Here is a 22,867-nt window from a genome sequence, read left to right as displayed (position 1 = left end):
AAAAGCTAAGGGCGTACTTTGGGCGACGTTTTGTCTTACAGCGATAATCGTCATCCATGCAAAACGCCTTTCCTTCCTTGAGTCATCGCCGCGCGCCCGGCGCTTTGAGGTCACGAACGGCGTGCGCGCTATCAGCGTGACATAGCATTCTTGACAGGAAAGTGACGAACGCCGAGTTTTCAAGGATGGTAACGTAAGTAATAAGCAAATCAGAGGACAAATATTGTTGTGGGACAAAAACACGAGCAAAATACGCCCTTTCTTTTTACAGTGTTAGAAGGAAAGGGAGTATTTGGGGCGCCTTTCTGCCCCGCAACAGTAATCGTTACCGCGCCTTGCTTGCGCTCCCTTTGCAAAGACTGTTCGCTCGCTACCTTCCTATCAATATCAGATCAAGAATGCTGTGTCAAATCCGTAGCGCGAAAGGTATCAGGCTCGAGGCGATAACGCAAGGAAAGCACGCGAGATAGATGACGATGATCTATGTCGGACAAGAAGACGCCAAAAAAAAAAAAAATGCCTCCGCCCCCAACACACTTCTTTTTTTAAGAGTGAAGGACTAAACACCGTCCTGAAACCAACCCTACATATCTTTCGCATCTTCTCAAAAATAACATAAGCTGCTTCTATAAAGATATATAATCAAATGGCACTTGCAAAGCTCCAAGTGAAGATAAAGATGGGTCACTGCTCGACAAAGATTGACTGCGCCACTGAGGGAAATAATTTTCTTGGAGTCCGAGATTAATTGCAATTTGGCACAGCGAGGCACAATGGGAGGTGAACGCGTTATTATGATATTTGATTTCTACACAGGCAGTTTCTGTTGCGAATAGTTAAACGAAGAGATCTCCGAAGGGTCTCGGAGTTCAGTTTGTCACGCATCACCTTTTGCGACCGCTTTGTTTTCGTTTATACTTGTAGCCTAAGCTTGTGCTAATGCGTGTGACGTATTAAGTGAGGACAAAACTATAACGGATGACTTGGAGAAAGCTGAAGCATTTAACGCATACTTTCGGTCGGTGTTTTCCAAAAGGACTGAACACTGACCGATGTTATCTCCAAAAAATATTGGTAATGAAATGGCTGAAATCGAAATTGGTTTTGCTGGTTTGGATAGTCTTCTGCGTACTCTGGACACCTCCAAGGCTACAGGGCCAGACGGTATATCATCCCATGTGCTTAGAAAGTGTCGCATTATTATTGTACAATACTTATGCGTAATTTATAAATTGTCTCTAGATACAGGTGTGGTTCCAAAGGATTCGAAAATAGGAAATGTCGTCCCTGTGCATAAGACAGGAAGTAAAAAACATGTACAAAATTATCGTCCCATATCCTTAATTTCAAACTGTAGCAAATTATTAGAGCACATTATTTAATGCGCGTTGTGCAAATATCTTGAATCCACTAATTTTTTTCGCTAACTCTCAGCATGGATTTCGGTAGGGTCATTCATGCATAACACAACTAGCTGAATTTCAGCACGACATACTAATTGCGCTTGACGGTAACAACATTGCTGTTGCTTTGTTTCTCGATTTTCGCAAGGTATTTGACACAGTACCACATAATCTGTTAGATAATAAACTTGCTTCTTTAAATATTAATGCTAAATTACAAACCCATGGCTCCGGAGTTACTTAAGTGGTCGCGAACAGCGTGTCGTTCTAAATGCTGAAAGGATACGTAAACGTGACTTCAGGCGTGCCGCAATGTAGCGTTCTGGGTACGCTTTTGTTTTTAGTTTATATAAACGATATAGTAGATAACATACAATCTTGCATAAAACTATTCACAGATGATTGCTTCATCTACAGTCGCATTGCTTCAGTAGCAGACGCCGAATTATTATGACTTAAAGTAACACGCTGGTGCTCCACCGAGAGTATGTGCTTAAATATCTCGAAGTGCAACCACGTTAGCTTTGCAAAAAACATTCCAAAAATCCAGTCCACATACGGAACCCAAGCTCAAGTTTGAGCGCAAAGCTCGCGCGGCTGAGCTATGCGTTACTGAGGGCAGACGCTGCCTGCGAAGGCGGTTTGTCGCCGGATTTGCCAGCGGCGGCGCCAAGGACACGTGCGCGCATGCGCTCCTCATTCGGCATAGAGCACTGCTAGTCAGCAATAGCTACATTGTGACACATCACAGATGCAATCCGAGAGCTCTGCGCGTGTGCGGAAGCGCGGGCGGCAGTCTTGTGTGCGTGGATGCCCCCAGTTGCGATAAGAGCGGTGGCGCCACTCGACGTTGCTTTGGAAGCCTATAGAAGGCGGTGCAGTCCAAAAAAGTACCGGAGTGTACATACTTGGGAATTTACTTAACGGAATCATTGCATTGGAACAGACCTATAGACCAGATGATATTAAAGGCTAGTAGAATGTTGTTTTTTATTCGCAGAAATATTTGTTGTGTAACGAAAGAGGTAAAGGAGACTCTTTCCTTCCCATATGTAAGATCGATACTATGCACTATGCTTGCGTTATTTGAAACCCAGCTCGAAATTATCTTGCAGAAGCAATAGCGAAGGTTCAAAACCAGGCAGCCCCATTGGTCAGCAATAACTACAATCCATTTGCTAGAATCTCAGAAATAAAGGCCACGTTAGGCTGGGAAACTCTAGAGTCTAGAAGACGGAAATTTCGATTAAAGCTTTTACATAGCATATGTTATAATCAAACAGGAATTGATAATGGGGAATACCTACTAGCACCAACATGTCGTTCTAAAAGATGTCAACACACGTAAAATACAAGAATGCTCCTTCAGAACCGCTGGTTTTGCCAACTCCTTCATTTTCAAATCAATTAGAGAATGGAATTAACTTCCTGAAGATATAGGAAACGTAAGTGACAACAGTGCTTTTTTCTCATCGTTGTGAATTGTGACAAGTGTATTACACCTTTTATACCCGTGTGCTATTGCCGTATTGTACAAAAATTTTGCTTGTATTCTGCTATTTTTATATGTTGTTGTTATTACATCTCGCATTCTGTTTTTGTGTCCTATAACAGAAATGTCAATAACTATATCGACTGTGTATGTGCACGCCCCTGCAGTTATGCCACTACGGCGTTGCAGGACGTATCTAAATAAATAAAATAAAATAATCACCATGGCATACATTGCAGTTCATTCGAGGGCGTGCCTAGAGAAATTTTACATGTCCTTCCTTTCATGCTAAACGGTGAATACATTTTACATGAGGGCGGAATGCCTTCCCGGATACTCACGCGAAGCCCATTATATGCAAGCGCGCCTTGAAGAGATGAAAATGATGAGGCTATAATAATACCAGGCGCCAAAAAAAAGAAAGAACAGACAAAGCTCGTCGAAACAACCGGAAACGCCTGCAGAACAGTTGGCACGGCGCTTTTAAGACGGCAAGCTCGCACGCTGCACGCCAAAAGCCATCGGAACGGGTGGCATACACGCAGAACGTAACACACGTACAGGGAGGATAACTTCTCGAAGCGGCCAAGTCATAATGTCGCGCGCCGAAAGTTTGACGAGCGCTGATGGGTCTGACGTCGCGAGGCGGAACAGCGCGCTGGCAGGTATCCTCGTGACTGGGTGCAGGTGTGCGCGCGCGCAGGGGGCAATTACCGATGGGTCTAATATACGACGCCGTCATCAAAGCGCCGTTTGGCGACCTTGGCAGTCACTGCATGCGGCGAAAGTTGGCTATTCCTTTGTGCCGCACGTGTTCATTCATAACCACCCATCGCTTTGAGCATGCTAAACGCGAAATTGAGATGCTAATGATATATATATATATATATATATATATATATATATCCGCTATCGTACGAAATAAGAAAAAAAGGAAAACGAAATAATATCCGCGATGAAACGGGGTTCAACCTGCGTGGCAGCCCAGTGTTCTACCACAGAGCCATGCCGGTAGAAACTGGGCTAAGGAGAACGCGCGCTTTCCTCTTGCGCTGTGGTGAGGAGCAGTGCGCGTGCTCTTGCTCGCGGTACTCATGTGAGGTGCCTTGCTCTCGTCGCGCTGTTTTTATTATCTGCTCTAATTATGAGCCGACTAGCCCTCATCAAGCTGTTACCGATGCACAAGGGCGAAACAAGAAAGTGTGTTCGCGTTTGCGAGCTTCACTGTTCCGTTTTTGCACGTAAGTTCTCCCCATGTCTGAGGTGGGCTGTTTTACTGGTCCTGCGGTTTCCGAAAATAGACCAGTGCGAATAAAAAAAAAACCACGACTGCTGCTTATTGCTTTCCAATGTCATTTCAGAGCAACATAAAAGCCACAATGCTAAAATTTGTGGAAACGATGATGCGTACACACGCAATATATATATATATATATATATATATATATATATATATATATATATATATATATATATATATATATATATATATATATATATATATATATATATATATATATATATATATATATATATATATATATATATTGTTTCGGTTAGCAGCACTTACAATGGCTTTGTACACAGTAGTCAATGTCTAGAATGGAACAGTTGTCGGTTGTGATAATTTATGTGATGCCCATTTTTAAAAATCGCGAAAAACGCGCGTAATTTGAGATAATCGCCGAAATTCCAGGCACCGATCAAGGCGGAACCGAAACTAAGTGCACCGGGAGCGCAGGAAATCCGTGATCCTTGTTGCGAAAGAACCGAAGCTCACGTGGCAATTTAAAAAAAAAAAAGGCGCGTCGCAGCAGAATATGGAGATGAAAAACGGCAAGCCGCCTCAAATACCCAAACGGACCTCTTATTCTATGAAAAAAGCCACAATAACGTAAAAATAACGTCGGATACAAGCAATTGCTCTGCCCCCCCCCCCCTTTTTTTTTCTTTTGTAATTTTAACTTTTGGGAGCGAAAACGCGATCCCAAGATTATTATGCGCCACACAATTTTCAATGCTCGGAGGTGTGCTGCTGATCACAATTAAGCGAACCATTCGCGACATTGGGATATTATAACATACTGACAGCGTTTCCAAGAACGTGAGCATAGTTAAAATGATGCGCTACTCTTATGAAGCAGTTTCCGCCGGGCATCGATGTGAGACGTCAAGTCTCATTCACGCATATTACGGTGCGTATGACAAAAATCCAAGAAAACCTCCAACTGTATACGGCCCAATAAAGAAGGCTCATTTTGACATCACCGTGAAGCGTAAGAAGAACGGCAGCTGATTGCAGAGTTAGCCTCAGAATTCGGAGATGGGCACTGCGAGCACACGACGGCCGTGCCACAAGCACGTGATGTATGCGCCGCCCGTATACAGCATCTTAGAGGTCGGCCTGGCATCGTGAACCCGAGAAAGCGGCCTGATCGCGAGCCTATCTATTCGGGAAAGGCACGTCACGCGCTCCTTTGTGGGCTCTCCTCCAGTTCTCGCCATGAGGAACGCAGTGATCACTCCAGCCAGCTGGCTCGGTTTGCCTGGCATGAAAAGCTGTCAATTACGGCGGTGTCATTTAGCTTTCTCAGCAGTTCAAGGATGAGACCGTCAGCCTAATTTTCCACGCGTAAGTGTCACGTGGTTCCCTATAAAAACAAAAAGAGTGTGAGAGGTATGAGAAGTTACATCTCAACCTGCATTCACTACGGATACAAGGGAAAAAAAAAGCGAGACGAAAGCCACCGACATTGATGAAGATACCAGTCCAGAGAATAAGCGCGCTTCCTGATTGTTACGCAGCCACTAATGCAAAGCTTTATAAACCAGTATCATTAAACTATAAGAACTAGAACAAATATATAAACGAAAGCAAGACAGAATGATATATATATATATATATATATATATATATATATATATATATATATATATATATATATATATATATATATATATATATATATATATATATATGAATGAGACAAAGACAACGCCCGATCCTGAGCCAGCTGTGCCATTGTCTGAACCTCTTCCTTCTCTACCTCACTCTAGCTGCCCGCGCGCCATGGTAGCCTCGGTGCCGCCCTTCGTCATCGCAATATATATATATATATATATATATATATATATATATATATATATATATATATATATATATATATATATATATATATAGTTGTGATAAGTAACCGCCCTGTCGCCAAGTTTTATAAACTTAATATGATTGTGCCTCTCTGTGGCCAGAGCGAACGGCTATGGACGCTGCTCAAACGCAGTTAGTTACCGTTCTTTATGGAAAAGCACGGACATATTCTGCAACGGCGGCGCATTTCAGTTCAAGCGCTCAAGCAGCTGGTACGCTAATTAATGCGGGACATGGCACCTCCCTTCAGCGGAGTGCCATTTCCATACGCGTGGTGTACAGGCTCTTGTTTTGCTAATGAGGGCACGCGATAGATAAAAAGAAAGAAACAATACCTTTTAAGGTAATCTGAGGGAGAATTTAAATATGACGGATCGCAGCTTGTTGCGGTATAAACGTGGCACATCAGCGCGTAAGGATGCGGTTGCTCGCTAACTTAAGCGTTTTCTTTGAATAACGAGTCAAGATGTTTGAACATCTTGACTTCTTTGTCGACACGTAAAGAAATCCTTGACCAAGTCAAGTAATTGCTAACGAACTAGCTATATTGGCCGGTATACGTATAGCTTTATTGACAACGCGAAAAACGACCCAGCTCCTGCGCAGAACACCCTTCGGTAGTATTTATATTAGTAGGCTAGTGTCTGTCACCACTTGATTAGCGAAATGTATCTGTTGTCGGAAAGCCGGCCTCATTTAGAAAAGTTTTCATTCGTGATTTCCCTTTTTCATTGGCCAGCAGTGTTGGCTAATAGATTGTGCTACTAGAATCCCGAGTGTAGAATGATACCTGCTTGCTCTTAGAAATATATATGCTTGGAACTTACTAAGAACATGTTTGTGAACACTGTCCCTGATTCCTCCTCCACGTCGCGCGCTGTATGGGCGCGACAGAAAAGAAGGAAATGAATGAATGAATGAATGAATGAATGAATGAATGAATGAATGAATGAATGAATGAATGAAACACCAGCGTGTGCAAATGTGAATTGTCAGTATGATGGCGAAAAGGGTAATATGTTGGACTGTCCGAATTGTGGAATTTTTTTTTATCGAGTTGCATGTTAGCGGAACTGAATGGGTACAACACATTGAACGGGACACCGAACATTTCCTGTCAAATAAGAGCCCACCACTGCATCGCAAAACGTGGAAATTAAATAAAAAATAAACACATTGCGAATTTTAGTGCAACAAATGTGCACACTACAGAAAAGAGACATCCTTGATGAAATACCTGAAATAAACTTAGAAATAAGAAGACAACGCTGATCTACACGTGTTAAAAAGCCGAAAATGGTGTCCTGTGTATTGGTCCAATAAACTCTCTATAGAGATGAGTCAACATTTGTTTTTGTTTGTCTTTTTTTTTACTTATCAGTCACAAAGAGTGGTTCCTGTTCACTGCCATCCGCCACAGAACATCATTCGGATATCCGAATGTCCAAATGCATTAAGCTAACAGAATTTCAAAACTAGCTTAAAGAAAAAAAAAGGTTTTTCCATTCTCATTGGATAGTCAGTGGGTAATCAAGCACTCCTGATGGCTAAACTTGTATTGTGAACAAAAAACAAAGAAACGACAACTATTGTTTTTCTTCTTTCGTGGAAATCTGTTCATTCTGGCTCTCGCTTATAAATAACGAAATGCCCCGATGGAAAACTTTCATTTCCCCCCTTCGATTCCTTATTACATCAGAAATTAATATTAAAACCTTGTTCATCAACTGAGAAGTTTACATAGCAACCTTCCCTCAAGACGATAGAGGTTAGGGACTGAAATCACAAAACTTTTTCATTCGTTAATGTTCTTCGCCATTGGCAAGCTGCTGCTTTTACAATAAATACGGCCAGCGTCGGGACTGGCTGGGATTCGCTCCAGCTACCAGTTCCACCGTAGGAGGTTTTTGCGAATACAAGCCCACGTGAACATTAAACTAGTTGCTGCCTCTGCACCCAGTGCTGGGCAGTATCGAAGATACATGTATCCTAGATACTATCTTAGATACTCTTTGGGTATCTTGTATCTGTATCGCGATACGTCTTGCCAGACGAGTATCTGTATCTGTATTTCCGATACATTCAATAATGTATCGTGTATTTTAACATACAACATACTGCTTTAGAAACACCACCGTGCGGAACGATGAACGTTGGCTGAACTTCGCTTCCAAAGCTAATGGTGCTCGTGTATCTTTTTGCCAGTCTTCCAGCGAGGGCAGGCGATGAGGTCTGCGCCTCTCAATTGGTGGAGCAGAGTCATGTGGTGGCGCTATCGTCTACGTTCAGCCGACCTTTTGTTTTCTCGATATTCTCTTTCCTTATTGATGTGTCGGTGCCATGGCACTTGCTCGTAAGCACTGTACTGTGCCGCGTACTACAATGCGCGTGACGTCTTTCGCGAAGATTCCTATGCCGCTATATGTCATTATCGAAGTTTCTCTTGCGTGGTGCTTCGTTGCGAAGTGTGAAGAATGCAAGAATGGGGTTGCTTTGCGTCTCGCGGCTTTCACACATGAGCAATTTGAAACATCTCGTGCATGTAGGTTGGACTTCCTTGCGATGAGATTGACTTATATGCAAATGAGTTTCTAACAACCGTGAAGATTGTAGACGTAATAGAATAAGCGTAACAGACGATATTTTATCATACTAGCTGTATTATATTATACCTGCTAAACTTCAAGGAGTTCTTTGAATCATAATTTCATTGTTAGCATAAGTGCTCTCATTGCTTTCCTCCGTTTGCATCCTACCCGCCACGGTGGTCTATTGGTTATGGTGCTCGACTGCTGACCCGAAGGTCGGGAGATCAAATCTCTGCCGAGGCGGCCGCATTTACATGGAGGTTAAATGTTGAGGCCCGCGTACTTATATTTAGGTGCGCAATAAAAAACCCTAGGTGGTCTCAATTTCCGGAGCCCTCCACTACGGTGTCCCTCATAATTCGTTTTGTGACGTTAAATCCCAACAATTATTATTGTTATTATCAGTTGGCATTCCATAAATTATCTAGGCCTCTGTTTTTGGCCGTCTGCGCATTGCATTATACATTCTGTTACCTGCTCCCAAAAAACGTTCTGCTTTAATTTATTTTTTGAATATGATCGTCATTCCTACTATTTAGATATGTGCATTTTATTTCCGTTTACTGTTATGTCACGGCTATGTTGAGGACTAAGGTAAAATAATGTGGGCGTGCCTGGAGTATGCAGTAACAAAATTTCTGCGTCCGTACGCAGCAACACAAATTCTAAGCAAACTTGCGATATTGAATTGACAAGGGAACATCTTAAAGATGTTAGGAAGGTGATTTGAGAAACATAATACCAAGTGCTGTTTTTCTCACGAGCGTCTCTACGAGCCGTTATATGCAATTTTCCATACGCACTGAATTTTCTATTCTGACCTTAACATCTAAGTTCACGATGGTCATGCTCAATTGTCTTTGCTTTTAGAGGTGCTGCCTGTATCATGTTTATTCAGGGTGTTTCACGTAACTGGAACCAAATATGTACGAACAAGTGGTTAGCCTCAACTGAATAAAAATAACGATATGGTTTGCCGTCTTGTGGCGCACGTTAGGTGTTATATTGGGCTTAATTTGTTAATAACCGGCAAGATCTCGATCGCTCCCCTGCCCAAGAACATGGACGTAAATACAAACAAAAAGCGCAGAGAGGGGAGAGTGCGATGGCTCCGTAAAACATTAAAAAACAAAACAAATGTTTTGTATGTGGACGCTTCCGCATATAACTTTAAACGGTCCGTTGCAACAGTACTTAGCAGCGACAACAGAATGATGACATGTACGTGCATCCCTGTGCACGTCCTCGATCGCCAAGGCGGAATGCATTGCAATTACCCTTGCGATCAAAGAGCGAGAACGAAGGGAGGAACCACAGACCATTATCATCTCCGACTCACAGGAAGCGTGCCGTTTATTTTTAAAAGGCCACCTCCCGATAAAGCTAAGTAAATTCCTAGGCGGGAGATTGAAAAACAACTACAGGCTGATCTGGTGTCCGGGACACACAGGCCTGGAGGGAAACGAGAGTGCAGACGCTCTTGCTCGAGGACTCACGAACCGAGCAGAGCCTCGACTGCACTTTCAATCCCCTCAAACACTTCAGGAGGATACTAACGAGGAGGACAACGACCCATCCAGAATGGCCCCTCGCGAAATTCTGGCTCACCAGCGAGGCACTCGACAAAAATACAGCGCCCCCCACAAATCATTAGAAGGGGAGGACACGATTGACCTCCGTAGAATTCAAACGGGGGTCTTTCCCAATCTACAAAGGTTGAACAAAATTTTTCCAACGCTGTATGGGCACGCCTGTCCGTGGTGTGGTGGCTCGCCATCTCTATATCACATCTCGTGGGGATGCCTAAACCTACCACCAACTTTAGATGCCTTTTTAGGCCAGTACAACCTATCTAATACTTTCGAGCAATGGGAGGCCCAGCTCGCCAGCTCTGACCCGGAGGTACAGCTTGCGCTTCTGGGTCATGTCAGGCAGGCAGCAGTAGCCAGTGGAGCCCTGGACTTGGAGCCCCACCCACCGAGCTCATGACCCCTTATCCCAACCTTTATGAATAAAGTTGTACTACTACTACTATTACTACTACTACTACTACTACTACTACTACTACTACTACTACTACTACTACTACTACTACTACTAAGATCAATTATGCAACATTTTTAATATTCCCTTGATGGTGAAGTGCGCTTTGCAAAGTTGTAGAGGGTATTTGGAAACGAGTGAACCGATTTTTTTGTGGCAACCAACATGCTGCGTAGTGATTTCTCCAGTGTTTAAAGAAAGCCCGTGAAATATGACCACGTGATTGCCCTCGCGCGCTACCGCTCTGCGGCGCTCTCAAACGTGCTTCGAGCGAAATAACCAGCGCCACGACCATGGCGAAATGAGCGGGCGCGGCTCTAGCATCGGCTTCACAGTGTGTCAACATTTCTGCCGGACGCACCTGGCAAGAAAACGCCATCGTCTATGAGATGCGTAGGCTGACGGTCCGCGCAACTGTCCTTTCGCTCGAAGCACGGTTGAGAGCGCGGCAATACGGTAGCCCATAAGCGCATGGTGTCTCGTGGATTTATGCCATATTTCGCGTGCTTTCTTCAAAAGACGGGAAAAATCACGCAGAACGTACATCACCACAAAAAATTGTATCGCTCGTTTTGAAATGCCCTCTGCGACGTGACGAAACGCACTTGGGCCTAAAGTGAATATTTAATACGTTGCATAATTGACCATAGTAAATTAACAAATTAAGCGCAATATAAAAAATATTATAACGAGCGCCACATGATGGCAAGTCATATAACGTCCAACCATTTTTTGAATATGTGTTTCCATTTACGTGAAACGCCCTGTATACTTATTCACTGATTCCTTATACGGACACTTTTTTGCTATTTGACTTAGATATATTCGTTCTCCCTTTTTATAGCACCTTAAAGTTTTTTTTTACTGTCAAAAATGAGCAGTTAGTCTGAACTGTGACTGCCAATAGTGTGACTAAGTGCTATCTTGCGACGCTTTGTGCCACTGCGATACGTCTGAGACGCTTCTAGGGAGCACAAGTTCTCTCAGAGAAGAAACATTTCACGTAAGTGAATATGGTTCTAACGAACGCTGTAGGCCAGCAAATAAGTCCAATATGAAAAATTATTCCAGTTTTACTTCCTCATTTCAAACACGATGTGTCCCTAAAAATGTCGCTACCAGCGTCATTGCAACGTTTCACCTGTCGGGTGATCCGGTATTGCGAAAAAGGTAATACGCTTACAGACAAGGTAAGGTAGACGAGTGGTATTTGGGCCATTGTGCGTAGGCTTGTTACTCAAAATTTTGTAACTGGATGGCAATTCGCTAGGTCGTCCACAAACAGAGCAGCGACTCCCATCAATTATTAAAGGTTCAAGCAAGAGCCACTGAAAGCGCAGAGTATAAAGAGCTGTCATATTAAGCGGCCACACAAATCCTAATAAGTTGTTTGGGAATTAAACTAATATACTTTGAGCAAGAAAGAACTTTTGCGATACAAACAGATATTTCCTTAAAATTAATCATAGTTAATCGCGGTTAATAAAGTTTCAAGCAAACAATTTTGTAGATAGGCGTTGGCTGCTTCATTATTTAGATGTATAACAGCAAATTTACGAATGTATCGAAGTATCTTAAGATACAATTGGCAAGTATCGTATCGGATACAATAATTCCGGAAGTATTTTCTATCTGTATCTCTAATACTTCTTGCCTGCGTATCTTGTATGGTATCGCGATACAATTTCAAAGTATCTTTGCCCAGCCCTGTCTGCACCGAACTGTTCTCCAAAAAGTTAGGTAGCCCTTGCGGACATTCAGCTGTGTATCTCTACGTACATGCGTTTCCTATATATATATATATATATATATATGCTGCGCAGCTTGTGTTTTGGAACAGAGAAGCGTATGTTAATATGTGCTGCTTTTAATCTTGAATGCAAGCGCAACGTGCAGTCTTCATCCCAATAGGCTATGGCCGCAACAAGCTTGGAACGGTCACTATCAACGAACGTGTGTATGGTGCGTGACTATACAGCAGCATGAACTCTCTTTATACAGGACGAAACGGGAAATAATCGAAGACGCGAGGACCACGGCAAACAATCGCGAATTTCAGCGGCCACTGAATCATGGAGAAAAATGATAACGATGAGCGTGTGCATTGCTTCAGGAGTCTTAAATGGCGCGCAGGCGTACTGCTGCAAATATCAAGTATACAGACTATGGGTAACCCAAAAGGAACTAGACAGCAGGCAAAGAAAACAGCAATTACTCAGTGACGGGCTTTCTTTCTTTCTTTCTTTCTTTCTTTCTTTCTTTCTTTCTTTCTTTCTTTCTTTCTTTCTTTCTTTCTTTCTTTCTTTCTTTCTTTCTTTCTTTCTTTCTTTCTTTTGAACTGCCTGCAATGCTATTATGAAAGTTCTTGCTTTATTTCGCTTGACGCGATATGCGCAAGCCTGTGTTCCCTCTCGGTATTTGAGCTTTTGCATTTCTCCGCGACACAACCGGTTCCGGGCAACGGCTTGGCGACAACGAGGTAGCGGAGAGCAGGGGCGCGCCTGCCACGTGCAACGAAATCAAGAAATATTTTTACCTCGCGCGAAGAGTGTACCCACTCCCTCGCCCCAAACTTAATAGGCCTCAGGCCTTTACGCTCAGACTACTGCAGACGGAGACGTACACTAATGGGGGCTCCCTACACGCTGTTTGTCCCGAGGTGTTCCCCAATGACGCTTGGCCCGCAAGCGGGGACGTAGCCACGCTAGCACACGTGCTCTGGGAGTACAAGGCAACGTACACTAAGCCCGATACTGCTTCGGCCAGGTGGGAGGCGGCCCTCCGCAGCTCCCTCCTGGCCGACCAGCTCTGGGCCGTCCAGCAGGTCCGCGGAGCGGCCGACAGGCTTGGCCTGACGGTCCCGATATGAGAGTCGACCGCTGCGCGCAAACGCGCGCCGTGCAGGACCTAAATGAAGTTTCGCAACCAACTAACCAACAACCTATTCAGCGTACGTAGAATCGCTGCGTTCGAGTACAGATTTTGCATGACCCTCAGGCGCGCGAGCATCGATGCGAAAAATACTTCACTTGTCCGTATGTGTTGTCACATACGTCATTTTCTTTTGCGTCAGTATATCGGTAAGTTTACGCAACCGGAAAGAAGCGCCCGTGCGTGAAGTGAGAACTCCGTTAAAATCACATTTAGCATCATCTCGGTTTTCGTTTGCCTTACACACGGCTTGAGCGTATTTTCTTTATCATCATATTACATCGTAGTTCCTTTAACATCGCATAACCCATCTGAATGCGTCCAGCTTTGCTGCGTGTCTGAGCCGTGAGAATAAAAGCAAGGGGCTTCACGTTCATGTTCCGCACTATTCGTGATTATGCTCTCGGTGCCTGAAAGCATGTTGTATGGGGAAGGTGCATTTTCTCTAAACTTCTTTAAAAGAGTACAGAGATGTCTTTTCTTAAGCTGTTCATTTCTGGCGTGAAATGATGGGCCGAAGCCTCAAAACCTTAAAAAAATGTACTGTAAATTCACAAAGCGCCATCGAGAATTCGTGGACTTACAGATATATCGTACGCGTAGCTCCGAAGCTTGGCATGCAAGCAGTGTTCACAAAGCACCCCCGCCTAGAGCGCAGTACACGCCGCTTACCGGCTCCGACCAGCACGCGATCCGCGAGGCTCCGATGAGGGAAGAGCGCATCGTACGCTGATCCTCCAGCTCACGCACCAATCGATGGCGAGTATCTTCATATAGATTAAGATGCGACAGATATCGTAACATAGTGGTTGAGCACGACTCCTCCAAGCAGCGGACATTACTTGCGCGACAAATCGAAATGCGTGCTGGGCTAGTTAGCAATTTTTGTTAATGAACTTGCTAATTGCTGATTGTTAATAATCTCGTTATTTGACGATTATTAATTATCTTGTTAATTGCTGATATTCCCTTCGAAGTGTGCGATGAAATACATGGGTGTCCCAGTTACCGTTGTGACCTCAGTGCACCAAACTTCGTTTTCTTAAATGACTGAAACAACGGAGCATTTTAGCCGCAAGTTTGATGGCGCACGTCTCGAAATCGGCGCCGCCTTCAAATATCATTCCACGTGGATGTGCGATGCAAACTCAGTGGTTACAATTTGTCAAATGCATTATTCAGGGCACTAAATGAAAATTTAGTTAGGGCATCTAAGTTAGTTAGTCATTTATGTATGCCGATTTTTTTCTGCCAGTGTAGTCCATTGCTCGGAGTGTTCGAGCTACGAGCACTACAGTTATGCCATCTGCCACAGGCGATATTAAAAATTCTGTCTTAAAAGAAAACACTGTAGATAAACAACAGTACAAGCATGTTTCAGACATACGCACATGTGCACATCATTTATCGAGCTTGCTTGTTCAAAGCCGCCGGGCAGCTTCCCTTTACAGGCAGCCAACGAAACGGGCTCACCGCGTCGTGTCAGGCTGTTCGAGCTAAGAAATCGCGACAGAAAAGATTATTACGCTGCATAAATGCGGCGCATTAAATATGGCGGTGGACCACGGAAGTTAATATACGCGTGCTGCACGTAACTAGTTAACGAAAAATCCACGAAAAAAAAAAAAAGCACCTCCAGCTCGCGCGTTTCGGATCAGTGGCAACGTTTTGCAAAGGGCACCGTTGTTAATCGAATCATTTACGGAGTGATAAACTAACGCCGTGTGAACAAAAGCCGTCGTGGCTGGGCATAGCTGGCTGAGCAATTACTGTTGGAACGTGCGTGCGTTTCTGCATCGGAATATGGCGGTGGAATGTGCGCCGCCACGTTGGCTGCGCGCACGTTGGGACACGTTCGAGCAGAGTGCACTCGCTCGTTCGCCGAAAACACAGCTCGCCACAGTTTGATCGCTGCATTCAAAAGAGGTGAACATACTTAAACAGATGCAGTTGCGAGCTTTCAAAATTTCATCAATTCGGATGTGACATGTTGTCTTTTCTCTATTCATGATGCAGAAATGGGACAAAAAAAAAAGTCAGTTTCGTCGCAAGGGCGAAGCAGTGAATGCGGTACCAACAAATTGGACTGTTACACGAAGTACAGGGCTAGCAGCTCACTCCTTTAGCATCAGATCCGGCGTAACTCAACAAAAACACTGGCGTAAGGAACGCGGCCGCTACAGCTAGTGAAATGGGGACCTTCGTCCGTTCTATCGATTCAACGCCGACTGTGGGGTGAGAACACAGCGTGTACAATGTTATGAGCTGTCTGCTGCTCCCTGTGAAGACCGGGCGCAGCCGCTTAAAGTACACAATGCCTGCCAGAGACACGCAATCTCTCTCCTTCCCCACACAATTTCCGAAAGCCTTTCGTGCGACGTAAGACGACTGTCGCGTTTCCGCGCCGCTTGACCGCAATCATCGGTCGCTCTCGCACGCTTTCACTCGCACACAGAACATACAAAGCGCAGGGCAATGTTGTCGTCCTTGGACTTTATTCAAAACCTCACGGCGACGGCAAAAATGCGCCTGTAGTGTCCATGTAATTGCTATCGCAATAAAAACAATTAGTCAGTATATAAGCCGATGGTAGTTCTCTAATCTGAATGCTATAAAACGATGTGGGAATTGAATCTGGATGCTGGAGAACAGATTAACAGATCTTGCGGCATTCAGACGCCTTGGAGGTGAGACAATGTATTAGGTGTACCCTCTACGGACATTATCGTTTACCACGCTCAGCTCTAATTGCGTTGCAGTGAGATATTAAGGTCGCCCCACCTGCGGGCTATAAAAACTTGGAGGACGCTTGAGCTTCGCCTTCAAGAATAGAACGCGACAGCCTAATCGGCCCCATGCGCATCGCCTTCTCAAATGCTAACCAGGCTTCGGTCCTATGTAGATGCCTTAACCGTACCGCAAGCAAACGAATATCTGTGCGCGTAACAGTGGCCGTTTCAAATTATTCTAGAATGCCTACTACAAGTAAAGTTGCGGAGTTTCCACCACACCATAATTCTTTCTTTTGCGAATCAGTAAAGGGCCCACTACGTGTCCGTAAGGCAACACGCGAACCTACGCAGCTGCTCACTTTGTTGATGCTTTTGCTGCTGATGATGATTAAATATGTCTGAGCGCTTTGTAATGGGTAGGCTACATGTTTTGACGCCTGGCGCGATTCTACGCTTCTGCCACGCAATATTACAAGCGTTAAGGAGACTACTAGCTCCAGCTACATGACATTCATATAGCGTTTTTTTTTTTTCTGAAGCAGTTTCAAGCATTGACGTGGCTCTGTAGTAGGGCCCCTGCTTGCCACGCAGAAGGCCTGGGTTCGATTCTCACTCGAACCGAAGATATTTATTATTCATTTTAGTTGCACATTTCTTGATTTTTGGCTCACGGACAACGCTGATTTTTCGCTCACAACCAACGACGCCGACACCGACACCGGAACTTCTGCGAAACGAGCTCTTTAACGCTATCGCGTTAAAAGGAAAAGTGATAATATAACTAAAGGAGACTGCACACAGTACACGCGAGAGGTGACAGATAATGCGGGGCAGATTTGAGATGAACAGAGTTGAGATAGCCACGTTTCATTTGACGCGTAAGAAAGCGAAGTACTGCGACGACGTTGCAGCTGTCAGGGCGGGCGTACATCAAGTATCCTCACTTCGTGCAATTATAAGAGGATTATGCGCGAATAGAACGTGATTCAGAGTGGGTGGACGGTACAGCTGTTCCTGGCAGTTTTTGACTAATCGTAGTACACTATAGCCTTCACAGCATAACACAAGTGCTTTGCAGCGAATACTGTTGTCGTTGCAGTGCTCCCTCATGTTCTTGCGCACATAATCTTTTCACTCGTTTTTTTTTCCTTTTAGCTGTGATGTTTCAGTCTCTTTATCAATTATCTCGAATGATAAGTACGCAGCCAGACATTAGTATATGAACGATCTATACTTGCGTCTCGGTGTTCTCTTGTATACACTAGGCTAGGTAACGAAAGAGGATGAAAAAAAAAAAGCGGCTTCGCAGAGCACGTCGTACAGAAGACAGCTATTTGCAATTGGCTGCAGTCCTTAATGTTTATCATTGACGTCGAAATCGCCCGGTTTGCGGTTGTTTGTGTTTAACAATGCAACGACTTTTGGACCCATATCATGGTCAGTGCCAGCCTTCATTGAGCAGCACAAAAGTTGTCTAGATAAGCAAAAGACGAAAACAAAATGTGAGCGTCGTTCTGTGCCGCTTTCTTCCTCGGATGATGAATGCGAGAATACACACACCTTCACGAACACATCATTCTGCATTGTAGAGCGGGCCTGCACGCAGTGAATGTTACACCACCAAGAGAGAGTGAGCAAGAGCGGCAAAAGATGAAAAGCAGAAGGGTTATTCATGTAGCAACCATCCGTTGGTTACACTAAATTTGGGCAAAGAAAAGTGTATAAAAATAGGGAATAAGAATACTGCCGAAGTGTCTACGCATTGTAATGAGAGCCCACCTTTCATGAATGTGGCTGAGAAGCCGGCCTTGTTGACCGATCCGTCGGAGACGAACTTGACGAGCATGCGGTTGGTGGTGGATCGCAGGTCATCGGGCGTCCGGTAGCCACAGAACTTGCCAAGCAGTGGACTGCTCGCATCGTGGCCGTCCCGAACCTCCAGATAGTCGTACACACAGCTGTCGTGGTTCTCCACCTGTAGAACAGCCTGCCGTGAGCGCTTTTTTCTCTTTTCGTCGTGACCCCAGTTAATCGGCTTTCAGACATCCAGGTTGAGCCGTTCAGGGCCTTCAGGCATACTGTACGAGTATAGTATGGCAGAGATCCAAATTTCGGAACCAACTTTCGGAAGCTGATACAATGTCCTGGAGCCCCTTGTGCGCCGGTATAGTGGCATTTCACTCCATGCTCCGAAAATGACACATACACACCTGTGGCATCATATAACTTCCTTATGTTTCATCGTTTTGTTTTTTCGCAGTCAGGTAAGTGTAGCAACTAATGAAGTAAATGTGGGACTGACCTGTCAAAATTAAAACTTGCCACTGCCGGGTAACGGGAAAGTGACACGTCGTGACAGTGAAAAGTGCCGAGCAAACGTGGGCGTACTCAAATGATCAAGAAACATATTAGTATCTGTCATTGATATATCATCCACGCCTTTCAGTTGACACGTTTATCATCTGCTCTTCCAATACCAGCGCAAGATTACCCCGTGGACCTTCAAAACGACCCGGGTTGTTTACCACATGTGTTGAACCTATATCACTGATGCCCATTGAAGCCCTTCTAGTCCCGCCACCAGAACAGCATCTCTGTGCAGTACCCATCCTCCGCTTTTGCGACCACAGATGAGATATGTGCGCATTCGACGCAGCCTGTGCGTCGTGGACCAGTAGGATGAGCGCTGTTTACTCTCTGTGTGTCATTATTTTCGCGCTGTCCTTTTACCATGCATCCATGCCAACTATCCCAGCTTTCCACCCTACTACGAAGAAATGCGCGACATTAAACAGGGACAAGTAGGAAACTCCTCCTAAATTTCCACCCTACTAGATAACAGTGCACTTTCAGTGGTTTCCGCGAGCAACTCACCTCGAAGGACTGGAACTTAAGTGCCACCTGGTAGTCTTCCGGCACGGTTATCTTCCAGACGCACTCTTTGTTCGGCCGGTAATCGTCCGGGTAGTTGGGGCTCTGGAGGACACCCTCCTCCATAACGACGTCGCCGCCGCACACAGCTGCATAGAAGAAGCACCGATCTAAGTGTCTTGCGCTCTCTACTGCTTTGCTCGAAGAAGCAACATCACTGAAGTTGACGGCACCTTTGTACTGCGCGTTTCGAAAGTGGCGTTACTGGTGACGAACGATTTGAGAGATTAAAAGGGCCAGTGTCGATTTAGCGGCAAGTGGGAAGGAAATACGTTAGCGTTACGTTAAGGAAAGGGGGCACCGACGAGGCAGAGCAACACTAGACTACACTCTAGCTACACTATTTATTGATCAAGAGCGCCGCCAGTGGTTGTGAAGGCCTCGAATCTCGATGGTGTATGCGCTATAGAGGAGGAGGATACAACTTTATTAAAAGAAACATCATGGGTTTGGAGCTGGCCGCTTGTCTGCGGCAACCTCTTCTGCCCATGCAATGACTGCTTTCTGCAGTTTTCCGTCGGGGGACCGTATTAAGGTCTCCCATGTCGTTTCGGAGGGAGCTAGCAGAAGTTCTCTGGGTGGGGGAAGGCCCTCGCATTCCCAGAGAATGTGACTTTGGTTTGCTATGGCATTTTTGTCGCAATTTTTGCATGTTGAGTCAACCTCTCAGCCTGTGAATATCGCTAAGCGGTGAGGAGTGGTTAAGGTGTTCGTTTGAATTCGGCGGAGGATAGTGGCGTGCGCTCTCGTGAGGTTGCTGTGCGGTAAGGGGTATAATCTCCTGTCATCTTTATACATATTTGTAAGTTCGTTATAGGATGTCACTGCCTCTCCTATCGTGGGGCCCGGTTCCAAGGACAGCGCGACCCGGTTTGCTAACCCTCGGGCCACTTTATCCGCCTCCTCGTTACCGGGGTTTCCCGAGTGAGCAGGGACCCAGACCAGATTGATTTTTGTTCTGTCATTCTCATTGAAGTTTCTTAGGTCCTTGGCTGTATTTAGTCCCAGACTTCCCCTTACAAAGCTGAGAATAGCGCTCTTAGAGTCGCTAAGGACAGTGTGGGTAGTTGGATTCATAAGGGCCAGCGTTATGGCCATTTCTTCGGCCTCCTTGATTGATGCGGCTCTAGTGGAAGCCACATTTATGATATTGAGTTCTCCGTCAACGGCACTCAGGGTGTATGTGTTGTGTCCCTGGCTGGCAGCATCGACGAAGACCGCGGTTTGGTCTTGCTTGTGCTTTTCGCTTAGCCTATCTGCTCTGACTTTTCTCCTGGCGTCGTGTCTGCCTGCCAGGGTGTTTTTGGGTATTAGTTTGATCTGTACGTGATGTCTGATTGCGGGAGGTAGTGGTGCTCTGCCTCCCGTGGTGTGTATGGGCTGAATTTTCAGTTTGTGCAGGATATGTAGTCCCGTCATCGTGTCTGAGAGCCGTGTTATTTGTGCTGTTTTGTGTGCTTCGATCAGCTCCTCCAGGGTGTTATGCATTCCAAGTTGGAGGTGCTTCTCGGTGCTGGTATAAACAGGCAAACCTAGGGCCCATTTCTACGCTTGTCGAATTATAGCCTCAATTTTATCTTTGTCTGATTTCCTGAGATGATAATAGGGGAAGGAGTAGACTATGCGGCTGATTAAGAAGGCCTGAATGAGCCTACACAAGTCCATCTCCTTCATTCCTCTATGTCTGTTGGCCACTCTCCTGAGAAGTCCACCAATTTGTTTGGCGGTGTTCTGCAATTTTGATAGGGCCATGGTATTTTGCGTGTTATGTTGAATAAGCATGCCCAGCACTCTAATGGTCAGAACCGGAGGAACCGGGCCGCTTTCCAACATAATTTTTATCGGTGCTTGTTGTTGGGTGTCCGTGCCTGGCGTCTTTTTGGCTTTATTTCTAATGATTAGGAGTTCGGATTTCGAGGGGGAGCATGTTAACCCGTTGTGTCTCATATACTCTTGCACAACGTTGGCTGCCTCCTGTAACGCGTCATTTATCGCACCGTCCGAGCCGCTGTTTGTCCAGATTGTAACATCGTCCACGTATATGGCATGTTTGCTATGTGGTATCCTGTTTAGCTGTTGTGGTAAGTTCATCATGGTGATATTGAAGAGTAGGGAGGAGAGGACGGCACCTTGCGGGGTTCCTCTTGTGCCTAGCGTAAACTTTTGACCGCGCACTTCACCCAGTTGGATGGTGGCCGTTCTTTCTCTGAGAAAGTCGGAAATGTAGGCGAACGTTCTTTCGCCCACGTTCAGCTGGGATAAGCCATTTAATATGGCCTGATGCGCGACATTGTCAGAAGCTTTACTGACGTCCAGGCCCAGTATGGTCCGAGTGGCTCGTACTGGGCCTCGGTCAAGGATGTCTTGTTGCAGTTGAATCATAATGTCTTGTGTCGATAGACACTCTCTGAAGCCGATTAGGGTGTCAGGTAGCAGGTGTTCTTTTTCAATGTAGAGTCGGATTAATATGATATGCTCCATGACCTTGCCTAAGCAGGAGGTGAGAGAAATGAGTCGAAGGTTTCCCAGTTCTAACTTCTTGCCCGGTTTGGGAAGACCGACGGCAAACCGTCAGCGTTGTAAAAAGCCTTCAAGCGTATCAACGCCCTTCCTTGCACGAGATCAACCGTCAGCGCCGTGGAAAACGTGATTTGCTGCGCGCAAGAAATTCTTGACGGGAAACAAGAAGCAAACGTTAGAGTGACAGGCTAATTATCGACAACGTCTGAAGCGTCAGTGTTATATACAACAGCGCTTTAGTATTTGAGAAACTACGCTAAATGTAAAACACGATGTACAAAACCCGTGGGACATTCTAGCACTAGCCCTGTAACGTAGGGCTTCCTCACTATAACTAGACACAGTGGTCAAACTACACGAAACGAAAAAAAAAATCACTGCAGCTCACTAGAAGATGGAATAAAATGATACTTTTGCATTTCTCTTCTACTGATGGTGAACACAACTTTCTCGTGCTACCACTGAGAACAAAATGGATCGTCGAAAAGTTTCGCTTTCGCCGAGCTCCTCCCCGCTCGCGCAGTCCCTTTTTTCAAATGTAGTTCCGTTATGACGTATGCTCGCTGTCTTGGCTCGCGCGCGAAACTCGCTCTAACTGCAAGTTATAAGAAAATGATGCGTCTATGTGATGTCGTAACATGGCGCCACTTCACCAACAACAGCAGCAGCAACGAAACCGATGTGACTTACCACTGGGTGCCACATGGTGCTCCGATCGAAGTGGCTAAGTGCCGTACCTCTGCGACAGTAGGATAAACAACCGAAAATCTACTCGTGAGGTCGCTGCACTTTGGCGCAGACGATTACGAAACCAGCGAAAACGTAAGCAAGTCGTGAAATGTGCCCGTCGAAGTACTGCTTTCACGTAGCCCTGTTCCGTTGGCCTTGACTGTGACAGGTGTACGCCGGGGCTCAAATCGCTCAAATAGAGAACAGCATTGCGAGTCAATGTCTTGTCTGGTTCATCGACTGGATTCATCGCGACGAGCTTCTGCGTTTAAAATTTGGTGCAGGCTTTCATCTCGCTTTCGCACTGCTGGCTTGTCTTAGCTCGGCTGATGGCCGCAATTTCTCCATAT

General features: G+C 45.2%; 1 protein-coding gene across 1 annotated transcript in view; it reads right to left on the bottom strand.

Annotated features, from left to right (window-relative positions):
• The window catches only part of LOC119389720 (bone morphogenetic protein 1), a 604,284-nt gene that overhangs the window by 18,745 nt on the left and 562,672 nt on the right, over positions 1 to 22,867 (bottom strand). The window contains exons 9-10 of the mRNA XM_037657125.2: positions 19,212 to 19,357; positions 18,117 to 18,312 (exon numbers count right to left, since the gene is read on the bottom strand). Coding sequence (XP_037513053.1) covers positions 18,117 to 18,312; positions 19,212 to 19,357 — 342 coding nt within the window. The remainder of the gene's footprint in view (positions 1 to 18,116; positions 18,313 to 19,211; positions 19,358 to 22,867) is intronic.

Source organism: Rhipicephalus sanguineus, chromosome 1 (genome assembly GCF_013339695.2).
Source record: "Rhipicephalus sanguineus isolate Rsan-2018 chromosome 1, BIME_Rsan_1.4, whole genome shotgun sequence".
NCBI lineage: Eukaryota > Metazoa > Arthropoda > Arachnida > Ixodida > Ixodidae > Rhipicephalus > Rhipicephalus sanguineus.
This window is presented reverse-complemented; position numbering and strand designations above follow the sequence as displayed.